General features: G+C 43.9%; 1 protein-coding gene across 1 annotated transcript in view; it reads left to right on the plus strand.

The window, feature by feature from the left end:
• Positions 1 to 317: 317 nt before the first annotated feature.
• The window catches only part of TSPAN32 (tetraspanin 32), a 37,753-nt gene continuing 20,733 nt past the window's right edge, over positions 318 to 17,337 (plus strand). The window contains exons 1-3 of the mRNA XM_074230805.1: positions 318 to 862; positions 2,285 to 2,399; positions 3,623 to 3,720. Of these exons, the coding sequence (XP_074086906.1) occupies positions 797 to 862; positions 2,285 to 2,399; positions 3,623 to 3,720 (279 nt within the window). The 5' untranslated portion in view covers positions 318 to 796. The remainder of the gene's footprint in view (positions 863 to 2,284; positions 2,400 to 3,622; positions 3,721 to 17,337) is intronic.

Raw genomic sequence — 17,337 nt, forward strand, 5'->3', positions numbered from 1 at the left:
TTGCCTCAGCTACCTCATGGCAAACCATTCCACGATCTCTTGGTCTGCCAGGAGAGAACTGGAGTGAGAGTTAGGGGTATGTCTCTGTGTCTGCTCTCTCCGTGTCTGGCTGTTTCTCCCCTCTCTCTCCTCTCTATTCGTTCTCCTCCTCCTCTATCTGCCCCTCCCTCTCACCTTCTCTTTTCTTTCTCTCTGTCTCCTCTTTTCTAGCTCTGTCCATCTGTTGTATCTTTCTGTTGCTATCTCTCTGTCTTTGTCTCTCTCTGTCTCTCTCACATGCATTTATTCTCAAATGTACCCCCACCACCCCCATGCCCCCCTCCACCCTCCAAATATGAAGAGACTAGAAGCAGTCTTTGGAGAGCCAAGCTAGAGCAGAGCCCCAGAGACCCCTGGAACCACTTCTTGGGGGCCTAGGCTGGGGCCTAGGAGGAGAGGCCGCTGCTTCCCACCTTAGCCCAGCTTTGCTAATTAGGTGAGAGGCCTGGTGCTATCAGGACCGATGAACTTTTCCAGTCAGGGCAAAGCTCCCAGAGACCAGGGCCTATTCCTCTAAGACTAGAGGCCATACTTGGGCTCCCCGAGGCCAGAGGCTCCTGTCCCCCAGAGTGGAGGCTGCCCAAGGCCAGGCCCTTGTCTACCCCCAAACAGGCTAACTACATCTCCCACTGTGCTCTGCGGTCCATCTGAGGAGCTTGTGGTTACCGGCCTCCGCTCGACTGGAAACCACAGCCCGGGGCTTGCTGGGACTGGTGTTCATTGCTGGAGTCCTGGGGGAGAGGAAGGGCCTGCCGCCATGGACCCCCAGTGTCGGGTTCGCTTTGCCAAGTGCCAGCTCCTGGCCACCTGCTTCTTTGTCTTGGTAATTTCTGTGGCCTGGGTCAGTGGGGGCTGTGGGGGTTGTGAGGGTGCTGGGTCGCAGGGGCCCCCAGCTAGGACCCAAAGTCTCCTAAAGTCAAAGCAGGAACCAGGGAAGGCTCCATAGGCCTCTGGCTGGCCTCTGGGGGCCAGCCTTATCAGGGCAGCCAGAAACTGGATTATCACTGGCCTGTGGGCTGGGCCCCGGCACTGTAGGCAGGAAAGGCCGGGTTGAGCCTCAGGAGAGAGGCAGGGAGGCCAAGGCCAAGAGGCCAGGGCTGAATCTGGGGAGAGAGAGCCTGGCCTGGAGATGCAATTGCCCCAGCTCAGAGTCAGAAGCAGGGAGTCTGGCCCAGAAAGAGACTGAACCTGTGGAGTTTGTTTGGGCCCTAGTTTGAGATAGAATGTCCATCTCTCCAAAGGCCTGAGAAAGCAGGACTGGGGGGAGCTTTTGGGGGTGGTGGTCGCTACCCTCCTCTGCCTCTTCTTCCTTCCCCCCCACTCCTCTCCCCTCCTGCTCCCCTCCCCCCTCCCTCCCTTCCCTATCCTCCTCATCTTTCTCCTCTTCTCCCCTCCCCCCCCCCCCGCTTCTTCCTCTTCCCCTGTACATAGTGCCAGGCTGCCTCCCCTGGGGTGGGCAGGGAACTGAGACTCAGGATTAGGGGTGGGTAAGCATTGATTGAGCTAATGTCATTACCTTGTGTCCCATCCTCTATCAGTAGGCACCTAAGCTCGCTATTGTTTATGACATGAGAAACCAACAGGGAAGGGACACTTCCACCCTGAAACCCCCTGGCATGGAGCCCACCCCCTTTGTGCAGAGAGAAATCAGCCTAGACAGCTGCCCGGGGAAACCCCTCCTAGGAGCAGGGAGCAGGGGCTCTCTAGTCCAGGCCCAGACTGATGAGGTGACCCTAAGCGAGTCACCCCCCATTCTGTAGTCAGATTTCTCCAGCACTAGGTTCTGAGGCCCCTCTCTCCTGTATTTTCTGTCTCCTAGTCCCTCCACTTCTGGGCCCCTCCAACCTCCTTGCCAAATAAACTGCCATCCCATGAAGGCCAAAGCCCATTGAGATGGGTACCCTGCCCTGGACCATTTTGGGGGCCACTCCCTCACTCATCCACCATGCTTTTATATTTTTGTAATAAAGTTTATGTCTCCCCCTCCCCAATTCCTGCCTCAAGGAGGGAGGGAACAGAGGTTACTTCCTCCCATTGTTCAGAGAGGGATACTGAGGTCCACAGAAGTCAGGTGACTTTCACAGGGTCCCATCAGTGGCACAAGCAGGAGGCTAAGAGGCTCCCCGCTTCCCCAAATCCAGTGGCCCTGACCATCCTCTCTCCCTTGGGGCTAGGGCAGGCCCTCTGGGATACAGGAGCACCTCTCCCCCCCAACTTCTTTCTCTGTCTTGTCACTTCCCTGCAGCTGCTGGGTCTCTCCATGGGCGTCCTGACCATCCTCACCCGATTCGGGAACCACTTTGTCATCATCCACACCGTCTCACCAGAGAGCGACCCCTACAGGCCCATGTACCATGGGGGTGAGTCCCCCATCAGCACCTGCCCTGAACATCCATCCTGGGCACACCCTGAATGAGCATCTTCCCTTCTGACAGCCTCAGTGTCCTTTGCTGTAAAATGAGGGGGTTGGGTAGGCTGACAGCTCAGGTCCCTTATTAATTAAGAATTAAGCTCAAACAGCTGAGTGACTTTGGGCAAATTCTTCCTGCATGCTGTGCCTCCGTTTCCTTTTGGAAATATCCATTTGGATATTTTCCATTCTAAATCCTCAGGTTCTCAATCCCTGGTCACCCCTCTGATTTCAGAGACGAAGATTGGCTTCACCCAGCAAGTTCTGGATTTTTTAAGGTTCTGGGGTTTCAGGGAAATAGAGGTACAGAGGAGAGGCAAAATGTGAATGAGCAGAAGCAGGGCAATGTTATGTAAAGAGAAAAACGGCAACTGCTGCTTCCTGTGTGACCTTGGAAAGGTCTGAGACTCAGTTTCCTTATCTGAAAACTAAGAAAGTTGAACTGGACAATTTCTCAAGCCTCTTCCAGTTCCAACATCCTGGGGTCTGTCCTAGGCAAGTTGGTGTGAGGGGCTTGAGGCCTCTCCTGGAGAGAGGTTAGGGACTCGGCCTTCAGGGTGAAGCAAGTGGTCAGGATAGGCCAGGGGTGAGGGGCCAGGGACTGGCGGGCCGGACTTGCTGGGGCTGACCAATCTGGAAGAGAGGAACTGGCCTCAGCCCAGGCCAAGGAGGCTGCTCTAGTGGGGGTTGAGGGAGCAGCTCTCAGACCCAGAGGAGAGAAGCTGATCCTAGAGGACACCCCAATCTGCCACTTAAGTCACTGACTTAACTTCTGAGCCTCAAGTTCCTTATCTGTAACATGGGGATAACGACACAAAGCATTCTGTGAAAGAGCAAGGAAAATGGGAGCTGGTGCTAGAACAGATGGTGAAACTGAGGCTGAGCAGACCAAGGGGGACTCTGTTCCCCCGGGAGCCCCTTCCTTTAATTGTCCCCCAACACTTTTCCCTGGCTGACAGTTCCCCCACCCAGGAGTCCCTTCTTCTGAAAGTTCCCACTCCCCAGGAATCTCTTTCCCTTACTATCCCTTCCAGGAGCCTCACTACCCGCCCCCCCCCCGTTCCTTCCCATGATAATCCCCTCCCCATGAACCTCTTCCCTTTACTGTCCTCCTCCAACTCTTCCCCAGGACCTCCCTCCCCTGAAATCTCTCCCTCTCCTCTTGGTTCACAGCTTTCTCCCTGGGCATCTTCCTGACCTCGATGCTGATTCTGGGAGTTGTACTGAGCACCCTGGCTGTGGTACGGGAAGCCAAGGGCCTCATGGCTGGGGTGAGTAACCAAGGACTGAGTCAGTCAGGCCTGGATGGGCCTCTGGACTCAGGGATAGGAGCCATCTGGCTGACCATGGGCCAGGCCTTTCCTTTCCTGGCCTTGGTTTCCACATTTTTAAAATGGGAATGATAACAGTGTTCTTGCCTCTCCCCTCACCTCAGCCCCAGAGAGCAGCAGAGTGGGCAGGGGATCCAGGTCACAAGGCCCATGGATGGGTGGCCACAGGTGGTCCCTCATCCTCCATATCCCTTGGGACCCTCCCTGATTTGCAGTGAGTGGAGCATAGCCTGGTGGGGAGGAATCCTTAAGAGGTCTAGTCAAATGCGTCCTCAGACACAGTAGATGATAATAGCTGGGTTTTCCAGGGCCTTTGAGGTTTGTGCATCTTCTGTCTAGTGGCCCTCCAGCCACGGGAACTTCCTTCCACCTTCTGATCCTTCAGATGATTAGAGAAAGGGTTCTTAGGCCTAACCCTCCCTGTATCCCTTACACCAGAGCTGCTGCTTCTGGGCCTGGGACCAAGCCAAGTGAGGCTCCCCCTCCCCCCTCTGAAATGCATAAAGACAGAAACCTGTCACACACACCCCCATCCCCATCTTCTGGCTGAATCTCAGGCCCTTCTCCGTCCTGGCCACCTTGCTCTGCTTTACCAAAGTCCTGGAGCATGACTGCCCAGACTGGGTTATGGGGCAAGCCTTGAGCCAACACCTTCCTGGCCACAGGTCATTGCCCTGCCACACACTGATTCAGCCTGAGGAATCTTTTAGAAGAGAACTACTGTGTAGCAAAGGCTCCTAGCCTTATACTTGTAAAACTGATGGTTTGAGCCTGAGAGCAAAACTTTACATTTGTCCCTCTTGAATTTCATTCTGTTTGATGCAGCCAGGTCCGAAACCCTATTAGTAGTGGATCTCATGCAGCAAGTGTGGTAACTGGGAAATAGTTAACAAAATAAGTGGGATATCATTTCAAAGTTAAGTTCATATGCAGCCCATGGGGATCCTGATGAGGATTTAGTAGCCCCTATTTTTGTTTGAGTTTGATAACCCTAATCAAGCCGGCGGGGTCTTCGTGTATCCTGACTGTGGCTCTCAGGGTGCTCATCCTAAATTTGTGTCATCTGGGAATTTGATAAATGTACTATCTTTGTTTTTATCCTAGTCAATGATAAAATATCATCCAAGACCAAGTGTAGCTCCCTAGAGCCCTTCTCTAGAGATCTGCTACCAAGCTACAGATAATGACTATTCTCTCAGTTCAGATATGTATTCACACAGCTGTAATATCCCAACTCCTGTCTCTCTGTCTTGCCCCAAGAAGAGCTATGATTACAACGGAACCAAATCAGAATATTCCCAGTTCTACCAGTCAAGGAGTTTTTAGATTTTTTGTGTGTGTCTCATGTGCGGGGTAGGATCTCTGCCTATCGCCAAAACCAGGCCAGGATTGAGTAAGCAGACAATTTTTAGGGGACCTAAGGTTTCATTTACCATTGAAGCATATAATGTGTGCACACTCCTAAACAACACAAGATCTAAAAGCCCTGAAAGATGAACAACTCTTATTGCAAGAGAACTCAGCAGATATCACATCCAAATAGCAGCCCTGAGTGAAACAAGACTGGCAAATGATGCCCATCCAGCTTACTGAAATTGGAGATGAAATATCTGTTTTTCTGGAGTGGCTGCAGTCAAGGTGAATATCATGAAACTGGGGGAGATTTTGCAATCAAAACTAATCTAGTCAACAAGCTTGAATACCAACCAAAAGGAATGAATGACAGGCTCATGACAATGAGATTGCCAGTTTCAGAAAAACACCATGCCCCCATCATCAGTGCCTATGCTCCCACCATGACCAACCCTGGTGAAATCAAAGGAAAATGTAATGAAGACCAAAAGAGGACAAAAAGTTTTGGGTGACTTTAATGTTAAAGTAGGTTGAGCCTTTCAGACATGGCAGGTAATCCTTGGGAGGAATGGAATTGGAAACAACAACAGCAAGGTCACCTACTACTGATGGCTTACTTATCTCATCACAAACACTGTCTTTCATTTACCTAAACACAATAAAAACTTCCTGGATGCACCCTCATAGCAATCATTGGCAACTAATAGATTGATTAGAAGGAGAAGAGAAAGACAGGATGTGAGAGTGACAAAGACAATATGTGTTACAGAGTGCTGGACAGATCACAGATTCATCCTTTCCAAACTAAATATTCATATTCCACTGAAACGGTGGCCCAAGGCAAAATGACTACTGGAAAAATTAATGTCAAGAGATTAGAATCTCTCTCTGAGTGGGAAGAATTTGTTGCGAACTTGGAGGGAAAATTGAATCAACCCATAGGTGGCAATAGTGGAGCAGAAAAAGAGTGCACAACTTTCAGAGATCTGTTATACTGCATTTTATTTTTTATTTGCTCATCTGGGCCAGAACACTTGCAAACATGAAGACTGGTTTGATGAAATTGATGGGAAATACAGAAGCTGCTAAATGAAAAATGAGAATGCAGAATTTATGAGCAGGATAGTTCATCCATTTCTAAGAAGGCAGCATTTAATTCCATCAAAAATAAAGTCCAGGGGAGGCTAGGTGGCTCAGTGGATAGAGCACCAGCCCTGGAGTCAGGAGTACCTGAGTTCAAATCCAGCCTCAGACACTTAATAATTACCTAGTTGTGTGGCCTTGGGCAAGTCACTTAACCCCATTGCCTTGCAAAAGCTAAAAAAAAAAAGCAAAGTCCAAGCAAAGCTTAGAGAGATGCAGGACTCTTGGCTCAGTAAGAAGAAAGATGACACTTGGTTTTATGCAAATAGTAACAATCCGAAGTGCTTTTATGATGACCTGAAGGCTATTTAACTTATTGAAGTCAATCAGTCCCTAATTGAAGTTCCAACTAAAGACGAGGTGTTTTTTTATTTAAGGCAATGAAGCTAAATGACTTGCCCAAGTTCACACAGTGAGGCAATTATTAAGTGACTGAGGCTGGATTTGAACTCAGGTACCCCTGACTCCAAGGCTGGTGCTCTATTCACTGCACCACCTAACTGCCCCCTGAAGAAGAGGAGTTGAATGCCATTAGACTCCTTTCAAGTGGCAAAGCATTTGGTGTTGATTCTATTTCATCTGAGGTCTACAAGGTGGGGATGGGGGTCCATTGGTTTTCAAAAATTTGACTGAAATTTTTCAGGTTATATGGCATGAAGAGGTTATCCCCCAAGAATTCAAGGATGCCTCCATCACCCATCTCTATAAAGGTAAAGGGGATAGATTTTCCTGTGACAATCACAGGGATATTTCTCTTTTAGTCATTGCTGGTAAGATTGTTGCCAGAATCATCCTCAATAGGCTGGAAGATGGTCACCTCCCTGAGAGCCAATGTGGTTTCAGAAAGAGTCAAGGAACAGTCAATATGCTATTTGCTACCTGAAAAGTCCAAGAAAAATGCCAGAAGCAGAACAGAGGTCTGTATACAATGTTTGTAGATCAGACCAAGACCTTTGATCCCATCGGTTGTGAGGGTTTATGGATAATTATGTCAAAATATTATTGCTCAGAGAAGTCCATGAATATTGTACATCAGTCTCAGTATGGTATGCATGCCTGGATTCTGGAGAGTGGATAATGCTCTCATGATTTTCCAGTCATCAGTGGAGTGAAACAAGACTGCATTCTTGCTCCCATACTTTTTAGCATGATGTTTCTGGCTATGTTATTGAACGACTTCACTGAGGATGAATAATACGGCCTCAAGATAGGCTACTGCACTGATGGTAAATTCTTCAACTTGAAAAGGCCACAAGCCAAGACCAAAGTAGAGGGAGTGTTGGTGCATGATCTTCCTTTTGCAGATGATTGTGCCCTCCATGCAGCCTCTGTAGCTGAGATGCAGCAAAGTATGGATTGGTTCTGTGCTGCTTGTTCTGATTTTGGCCTATGAATTGGTACCAAGAAAACCCAGGTGCCCCATCAGCCAGCACCATGCCATCCATATGTTACAGCAAATGGAGACAAGTTCATTTCCCTTGACAGTGTCCTTTCCAAGGATGTATACATTGACAATGAGGTTGACACTTGCATTGCCAGAGATACCCCAGTGTTTGGGAGGCTCTGAAAGTGTGGGAGAGAAGAGGTACTAGACTGCCTACCAAACCAAAGGTCTGCAGAGCTGTTGTACTGACCTCATTGCTACATGCCTGTGAAACCTGGACAGTCTGCAGTGCCAAGTCAGGAAACTGAATCATTTCCATTTAAATTGTCTTGGGAAAATTTTGAGGATCACCTGGCAGGAGAAGATACCAGACTCTGAGGACCTTTCTTGAGCTGAACTATCAAGATTCCAACATTACTACTAAGATGGGCTGGTCATGTTGTTAGAATACCAGATGCACATGTGACAAAATCTTCCAAGGGAATCTTTAAGAAGAAGTGATACCAAGACACCCTAAAGGTCTCTCTGAAGAACTTTGGAATTGATTATGTAGCCTGGGAGACCCTGACCCAGGCCCTCATCAGGGAGGGGGCTGCACTCTCAGGAAGGCAGAACAGAAGTGGCTCAAAGGAAATGAGAGATAGGTAAGTTTAGAGTAAGCACCTCAGGAGTTCACGTCATATTGATCTTCTTCAATAATGAAGGACAAGAACCAACCAACCAAGCAACACAAGAGGCAGAGTCAAAGGCAGTCTCTTTGGTTGATGGGCCTATATTTTGACCTTCCAGAAGAATTTTCAACTTATGCTTATGATAAATTAGCTGATAGAGCATATCCACATATTGGGCCCATGCTGGGCATTGGCAAATAGATTTATGGGCAGCTCCTGCAGATGAGATCACCCATCCGTCAAGTACTCATAGGCTCTGTTGGTCAAGCACCATAGGGTCATCTCCCTAGCAAAGGGATAGCAAAAGTAAAGCACAATTCAGAAATAGCTGGGGGACTTTCCATGCCATTGAGTCACACTCTGCCACACTGGGCTTGGCCACTTACTCATCAGGCATTGATTAAACAAATGGATTCACTAGATTGACTAACACAAATGCAATAGCAATTATCACTGCCTCAACTGAATAATATTAATTGGAAATAAGTCAGGGATCTAAATAAAGTTCGGGTCTACAGTAATCATTTCCCACAATCTCCAACAAACAATCTTCAACCTGCTCTGTGGTTCACCCTCTACGGAATACTAGGCATCTTTCCTTCTCTCTGATCTATGCTGCCCCTTTAGCTAGGGCCTCTAAGGTAGTACTACTCTCTGCTCCTCAGTCCCGGTGCCCCAGTAGCCAGTGGGTGGAGGCTATTTCAGGGACAGCTTGTGTTTCCATTCCCTGCTAACCATGATGGTTTTAGCCTTCCTGGTTCAAAGAATGATGGGAGGAGTGAACCAGTGATGGTGTCTGTGTTCATCTACTTATCCATTCCAGCTGAGGGATTTGTCATCCATTTTTTCCTTCTTGCGCCTTCTCATGATCTCACCACCACCAACACCACCCATTGTCTTTGTACAGGCTCTGTCCTTACCATCCATCCTGGCTGTGGCTCTTTCTTGGGTCAATTGCCCCAACGCCATCCTTACAAAATTCTGTTGCTCTTTGGTATTTATTAGCATTCCTGTCCCCTTGCTTCCTTCTCCTGTACAGCCCTTCTAAAATCTGAGGAGGTCCATGAATCCCCTACCTGAACATGGCTCTCTCTTCAGACAGTATCTTCTTTTCCTCTTCCCCTGTGACTTGAGAATTTCTATCTTGGGCATTTCTCATTTTTCTCAGAACAACTTCAGCAGCCTCATGAATTTATGAAATGCCATCTCTGTTCCCTCTGAGCCATAGCTATGGGTCATTGCATTTGGGGGGGGGGGGGCTTGAGGGTACCCGTGTACCTAGCCAGTGATCTATACATACTTGTGTCGTTTTCTTTTTTTAGAATCTTTTTTTATATAGTACTTTCTTTCTTTTTTATTTTGAATTTTACAATTTTCCCCCCATTCTTGCTTCCCTCCCTCCACCCCACCCCTGAAGGCATTCTGTTAGTCTTTCCATTGTTTCAATGGTATGCATTGATCTCAGGTGAATATGATGAGAGAGAAATCATAACATCAAGTGTCCTTTTCTAAGGAAGAGGTCAGACTATGCCTGTCCTACTTCCAATTGTTTAGATTTGACTTTATTGATGTGAAAAGTGTTTTGCAATTGTGTTCATAAAGTTCCTAGGTTTATCTGAACAGTTAAACTTCAAAGTAGTTTAAATTGTCAACAATTACTGTAAATGGAATTTCTATCTCTTGCTACTGGACTTGGTTGGTAATATATAGAAATGCTAATGATTTGTATGGATTTATTTGTATCCTGTAACTTTCCTAAAGTTGTTATTTCAACTAGTTTTTTCATTGATCTCTAGGATTCTTTAAGGGTACCATCATATCATCTGCAAAGAGTGATAGATAGCTTTGTTTCCTCACTGCCTATTTTAACTTCTTCAATTTCTTTTTCTTATTGCTCTAGCTAAGATTTCTCATAATGTTAACTATCAGTATTATTAGCTAATATTTCTAGTACAATAATGAATAATAGTGGTGATAATGGCCATCCTTGGTTCAACCCTGATCTTATTGGGAAGACTTCTTTGTCTGAGATCAGATTAGGAAGACTAGAAGTCTTCTTATCTAGCCTTACAGATAATGTTTGTTGATAGTCTGAGCAAGACACTACTTATCATTTTAAGCAAAGTTCCATTTATTCCTACGCTCTCTATTGTTTTTTAGGGGGGTTCCCAAGTTTATTGGAAAAGCAAAAGTAAATATTAAACAGCTCCTCTTGGTGTTTTGAAGTTCATCCCAACCATGGGCTGGGTAACTTGCAGGTTAGACAAACTGCTGAAGTCCAGGAGTTTCAACATTTCTTTGGTAGCAGGATCCACTTCAATTATCTCCTGATCCAAAGCAGAGACCTCAGGCACATAGTTATCCTTCTTTCTCTTTCTTCTTCCTGCAATTTGATAAATATACCTCTCACAGGGCCTCTCTGGATCCGCTTCATCAGATGAGTAACATATCCCTGGTCTTGTTGCGGAGCTTCTTGCTGGGGATGATGGTGATTTCCTTGCACACACGCTTGTTGGTGTGGAAGTCGTTGCCCAGGCGGGTGTAGTACTTCTCGATGATGACTTCTTCACAGTCTGGTCCCCACGCGACCCATGTTGGCTCCGGGTGGGGAAGGGCTCTCTATTGGTTTTCATAGGAATTGGTGTTGTGATTTGTCAAAGGCTTTTTCCTCCTCTATTGAGATGATCATATGGTTTCTGTTGGGTTTGTTATTGATATGGTCAATCATGCTAATATTTTTCTTAATATCGAAACAGCCCTACATTCAACGTATAAATTCTACCCATCAAAGTGTATGATTCTGGTGATGTAGTACTGTAATCTCAGCATTTTACTTACAGTTTTTGCATCAATGTTCATTAAGGAAATTGCTCTATAGTTTTCTTTCTCTGTTTTGGGTCTTTCAGATTTATGCATCAACACCATAGTCCTATCATTTAAGAAATTTGGTAGATCTCCTTCTTCGCCTAGTTTTCCAAATAGTTTATATATAGTATTAGAATTAATCATTCTTTAAATGTTTGGTAGAATTAATATGTGGATGCAACTGACCCTGGGGATTTTTTCTTAGGGAGCTCATTGATGGTCTATTTAATTTCTTTTTCAAAATAAGGCTATTTAAATATTCTATTTTTATGTTCATCTAGATAATTTGTATTTCTGTAAATATTCATTTCATTTAGAGTATCAGATTTATTGACTTATAATTGGGCAAAATAGTTCTTAATTATTGCTTTAATATTCTCTTCCTTGGTGGTGAATTCATCCTTTTTATTTTTTGATACTGGTAATTTAATTTTCTTCTTTTTTTTTAATCAAATTAACCAAAGGTTTATCTATTTTATTTTTTTTATAAAACCAACTCTTAGATTTATTTATTAGTTCAGTGATTTTCTTGCTTTCAGTTTTATTAATCTCTCCTCTCACTTTTAGGATTTTCAATTTGGTATTTAATTGGGCATTTGTTTTTTTTCTCTATTTTTTTAGTTGCTTGCCAAATTCATTGATATGCTTTTTCCTCTATTCTATTCATTTAAGAGTTTAGAAATAAAAATTCCCCTAAGTACTGCTTTGGTTGCATTCCATAAATTTTGGTATGTTGTCTCATTACTGTTATTCTCTTTGATGAAATTATTATTTATATGATTTGTTCTTTGATCCACTCATTCTTTAGGATTACATTTAATTTCCAAATAATTCTTAATCTATCTTTCCATGGCCTTTTGTAAATGTCATTTTTATTACATTTGGATCTGAAAAGATACATTTAATATTTCTGCCTTTCTGCATTTGATTTTGAGGTTTTTATGCCCTACTATATGGTCAGTTTTTCTGTAGGTGCCATGTACCATTAAGAAAAAATTCCTTGGGGCAGGTAGGTGGCACAGTGGATAAAGCACCGGCCTTGGAGTCAGGAGGACCTGAGTTCAAAAGCAGCCTCAGATACTTCATAATTAACTAGTTGTGTGACCTTGGGCAAGCCACTTAACCCCATTGCCTTGCAAAAAAAAAATTTCTTTCCATCCCAATTCAATTTTCTCCCAATGTCTATCATATCTAACTTTAAAAAATTCTGTTTACCTCCTTAACTTCTTTCTTGTTTATTTTGTGGTTAGATTTATCTAGTTCTGAGAGCAGAAAGTTAGGGTCCCCTTATTTCCTGTTATTTCCTCTCATAATTCATTTAACTTCTCCTTTAGAAATCCAGATGCTATGCCATCTGGTAATACATATTTAACATTTGATATCACATTATTGTCTTTGGTACTTCTAAACAAGCTGTCATTTCTTTCCTAGTCTTTTGGAATTAGATCTGTTTTTGCTTTTTCTTTGTCTGAGATCATGATTGCTACCCCTGCTTTTTTTTTAAACTTCAGTTGAAGCATAATATATTCTGCTTTAGTCTTTCACCTTTTATTCTGTGTGTGTGTGTGTCTCTATGCTTCAAATGTATGTAACATATTTTTTTAATCCATTGTGCTATCTACTGTTGTTTTATGGAAGAGTCCATTCCATTCTCATTCACAATTTCCCCCTGGTTATCCTATGTTCTCTCTCATTTCAACCTTTCCCTCCTCACCAGTGTTTTGTTTTTGATCCTCACCTTCCCTGTCTGTGTGCCCTTCTAGCAGTTCCCTTATCCTCCTTCCTTTCTACTTTTCTACAGGATAAAATAGATTCTGATACCCAATTGAATGTGTATGTTATTCCATCTTTGAGCCAATTCTGATAAAAGTATGGCTCAAAATTTCCCCCTCCATTTCCCCCTTCAATGTAGTAGGTCTTCTGTGCTTCTTCATAAATTTTCCCCATTCTGCCTCTCCCTTCCCTCTTTGTCCAGTGCAATTCTTTTTCTTATCTCTTACTTTTTTAATGTCATCTCATCAAAGTTATCTTATACCCTCATCCTTTGCTTATGTATGGTTCTTCTAACTACCCTAATGGAAATACTCATCTTTCCATGCATGTAAACAATTTAACATTATTGAATAACTTGTGTTTTACTTTCCTGTTTACCTTTTAGTGATTCTCTTGAGTCACGTATTTGAAAATCTGATTTTCTGTTCAGCTCTGGTCTTTTTATCAAGAATGTTTGAGAGTTCCTTATTTCATTGAATGTCCATTTTTTTTACTCTGAAAGATTATGCTTAGTTTTGTTGGCTAGTTGACTCTTGGTTTTAAATCTTAAGTTCCTTTGCCTTCCAGAATGCCATATTCCAAGTCTTCCTGGCCTTTAATAACCAAGCTGTGAAATTCTATGTAATCTTTACTGTGATGCTTTGATATTTAAATTGCTTCTTTCTGGATGCTTGCCTTATTTTCTCTTTGACCTGAGAGTCTGGAATTTGGTTATAATATTAAAGCAAATTTTCACTTTGAGATCTCTTTCCAAATGCAATCAGCAGATTCTTCAACTACTATTTTACTCTCTGGTCCTAGGATATCAGGGCAGTTCCCCCTTGATAATTTCTTAAAAGATACTGTTCAGCTTCTTTATTTCATCATGGTTTTCAGGTAGTCCAATAGTTCTTAAATTGTCTCTTTTGGTTCTATTTTTTAGGTCAATTATTATCCCAATAAAGTATTTTATATTTTCTTCTATTTTTTCTTTTTTTCTTTTTTTATTGTTTCTTAGTTTTATATATGAAACTTCTTTTTTATTGACCTTTCCCCTTTTAATGTTTATTATGTTTTTCCAATTCCATGTAACGATAGTTTTCAGCTTTCACTTTTATAAGATTGAGTTCCAGATTTTTTCTGCCTTCCCTCCCCTCCCCAAGACAGCAGGCAATCTGATATAGATCACACATGTACAATCATGTTGAACATATTTCCATTTTGATCGTGTTATGAAAAAAAGAATCCAAACAAAAGGGGAAAAACCAGGAGAAAGAAAAAAACAACGAAAACTGAAAATAATATGCTTCGATCTGCATTCAGTTTTCATAGTTCTTTCTCTGGACATGGATGGCATTTTTCATCATGAGTCCTTCAGAATTGTCTTAGCTTATTGTATTGCTGAGAAGGTCCAAGACTATTATAGTTGATAGTTAACAATGTTAATATGTACAATGTTTTCCTGGTTCTACTCATCTCATTCAGCATCAGTTCATGTAAATCTTTCCTGGTTTTACCAAAATCCACCTGCTCATCATTTCTTTTTTCTTTTTTTGCAAGGCAATGGGGTTAAATGGCTTGCCCAAGGCCACATAGCTAGGTAATTATTAAGTGTCTGAGGCCGGATTTGAACTCAGCTACTCCTGACTCCAGGGCCGGTGCTCTATCGACTGCGCCACCTAGTTGCTCCATCATCATTTCTTATTACACAAGAGCACTCCATTAAATTCATATATCACAACTTTCTCATCCCTTCCCCAATTGATGGACTTCCTCTCAATTTCCTATCTTTACCACAACAAGAGCAACCTATAAATAAATTTGTGCACATGGGTCCTTTTCCTTTTTTATGACTTAGTAGCGGTATTGCTGGATCAAAGGGTATGCCCAGTTTTGTAGCCATCTGGGCATTGTTTGATTGATTTTTTGATGTTTCATGTAATTATTAGCTTCCCCTTGTCCAATTTAAATTTTTAAGGAATTTTTTTCTTGAATTACTTTTCTATTTCCTTTTATATTTGGCTAATTCTACTTTTAAAGAAATGTTTTCATCAGTGAATTTTAAAAAATATTTATTTATTCAAGGCAATGTGGTTAAGTGACTTGCCCAATATCACACAGCTAGGCAATTATCAGGTGTCTGAGGTCAAATCTGAACTCAGGTCCTCCTGACTCCAGGCCAGCGCTCTATCCACTGCATCACTTAGCTGCTCCCATCAGTAAATTTTTGTACTTTTTTTTTCCTTTTTGGTGCCTTTGTTACTAAGTAGCTTTTAAATAACTCTCCATTCTATTCCCTAATTTTTCCTCCCTTTCTTTTTTGAGATTTTAAATCCTTTCTGAACTCTTCCAGGAGGACTTTTTTAGGCCTAAGGCCAATTCATATTGCTCTTTTAACTTTGCATGTAATTGTTTTAACATTTTTCTCCTCTTCTGAGTTCTTGTTTTGATTTTCCCTGTCGCCATAGTAATTTTCTATGGTCAGGTACTTGTGGTTGTTTGTTTACTCATTTACCAGCCTATTCCATGACTTTTAATTGTTGAGCTTAGCTCCTAGAGCACAAGGGGTAATGTCTGAAAATTTCTTGCTTTGGGGGCCAGGGACTGGTCCCTGGCTTGCTGTGCTGGTGCCTCACCCTTTATGTGGGGGCTCTGGGGCTGGAGATTGCCCTGCTGCCCTGGGGTAGCTTGACTTGGCTATACCTATGGCACCAGGACTTCCAGGGCTGGAGGGTTCACTGACTGCATCAGGACCAATGACCACTGGCCATTAGCCTGCTACGAAGGCTGGATATTTCATTGTTGACCCACTGTTGGTCTGCTAAGTCTGGACCTTGAGGCTTCTGCTGTTGACCTATACTGGCTTCTTCACACCCACCCCAAGCTAGGCTTCCTTTTTACCCAAGTGCTACAGACCCTTCCTATAGTTCTTCTAAGTTATCTTGGGCAGGAAAATTGTTCCCCTCCATCCTTTTGTGAGTTTTGTCACTACAGGGTTTGTCCCGAGGCTTGATTTAAATGGGGAAATAGGGAAATGGGGAAATGGGGAAAACGAAAGAAACTTCCTCTTCTCTGCCATTTTGACTCCGTTTCTGTTCCCTGTGTCTTAGGCATTTTCATATAGGTGACTGTGAGGTCATGCTCCCTTTTGGGGCTATTGGCTGGTCCTCTTTGGGACTAATATTCTATCAATATTACGTTTGGTCATCTTTGTGATACAAAGATCGATGGAATATTCTTCCTCTGCTCCTTCCATTTATCTTCAAGCCTGGATGATAGGAGACACAAGACCCCAGGCAAATAGGTTCAAAGTGGCCCTTGTTAGTGGTCCTCCATTCCTTATCAAGCCTGCATTTTGAGTCATTATCCAGACATTGATTTTCTTAGGCTTCTGGATGATGGACAGGCTTGCCTTTCTCTACTGCATCTCCCACCTTCAGTTGACAGAGTGATGACAGTAACAGTGTCCCCCCCAAGGTCTGTAGCTTCCCAAATTTCCTGATCCTCTCCACTGCTGTATACCCTCTTGTGGGTGGTGACATCTTCTAGCCCCTTGTGAATCCCCAGATGTGGGCAGTAGGCACAGATTTGACCCTTCCATGCAAGGTCTCCATCACATCCCAGACACATACTGTAGGAAAACAGTCATTGGTCAACTGGACCACCAGCAGTGAGACAAACCCACAGAGATATGGGATGTATTTCAGCTGCTGAGTGCTTGCAAGGACCCAGGAACCAGAGAGCTTCTCCAACCACCCCCAAGAGCACTGCCAAGGGGTAAGTCGAGGCTCAGAGGGAACCTGCCCAAGGTCATGAGAGTTAGAACCAGAACCCAAGCCCAGAGCTTCTTTCTCTCTCTGGGGCTCTTCCTTCCACAATGTATAGCATTTGTAGCAGACTGGTGGGTGCTAGGGCTGGCCAGGGATCTGTCAACATCATCTCACCTCAGGCCAAGGAGGTCCTCCCTGGCCTCTGATCTCTTGGAATCATCCCCATCCTGTAGGGCCCAGGCTAGGATCCACCACTTAGTCTGGAGAGGCATCATCCTTCTATTGGTACTTGACTTTACTCCCAGGTCTCAAATGTGGGGCTTCAGAGAAGCCCAACTAAGTTCTTACTGTGGCCCAGTCTTGTGCTACACTAGAGGAAAGCAGAGTCAGAAACCCCAGTCCTTCCTCCTCTGTATAATGACGAGGTTAGACCAGGTAGCCACCGAGGTCCATCCTGACTGATTCCAGGATCCTGTGAACCCTCCGTTCCTGGAGGGACATCAGGCCTCTCTCAGGTATAAGATGAAGGCTTTTGTAGCTGGTCCTCATTCCATGGTGTCTTCCAGGTGAGAGCCCCTGGTCTTCTGTTCAGGCCCAAGTATATGTGGAGAGGATTTGG

This window comes from Macrotis lagotis, chromosome 3 (genome assembly GCF_037893015.1).
Source record: "Macrotis lagotis isolate mMagLag1 chromosome 3, bilby.v1.9.chrom.fasta, whole genome shotgun sequence".
Lineage (NCBI taxonomy): Eukaryota > Metazoa > Chordata > Mammalia > Peramelemorphia > Peramelidae > Macrotis > Macrotis lagotis.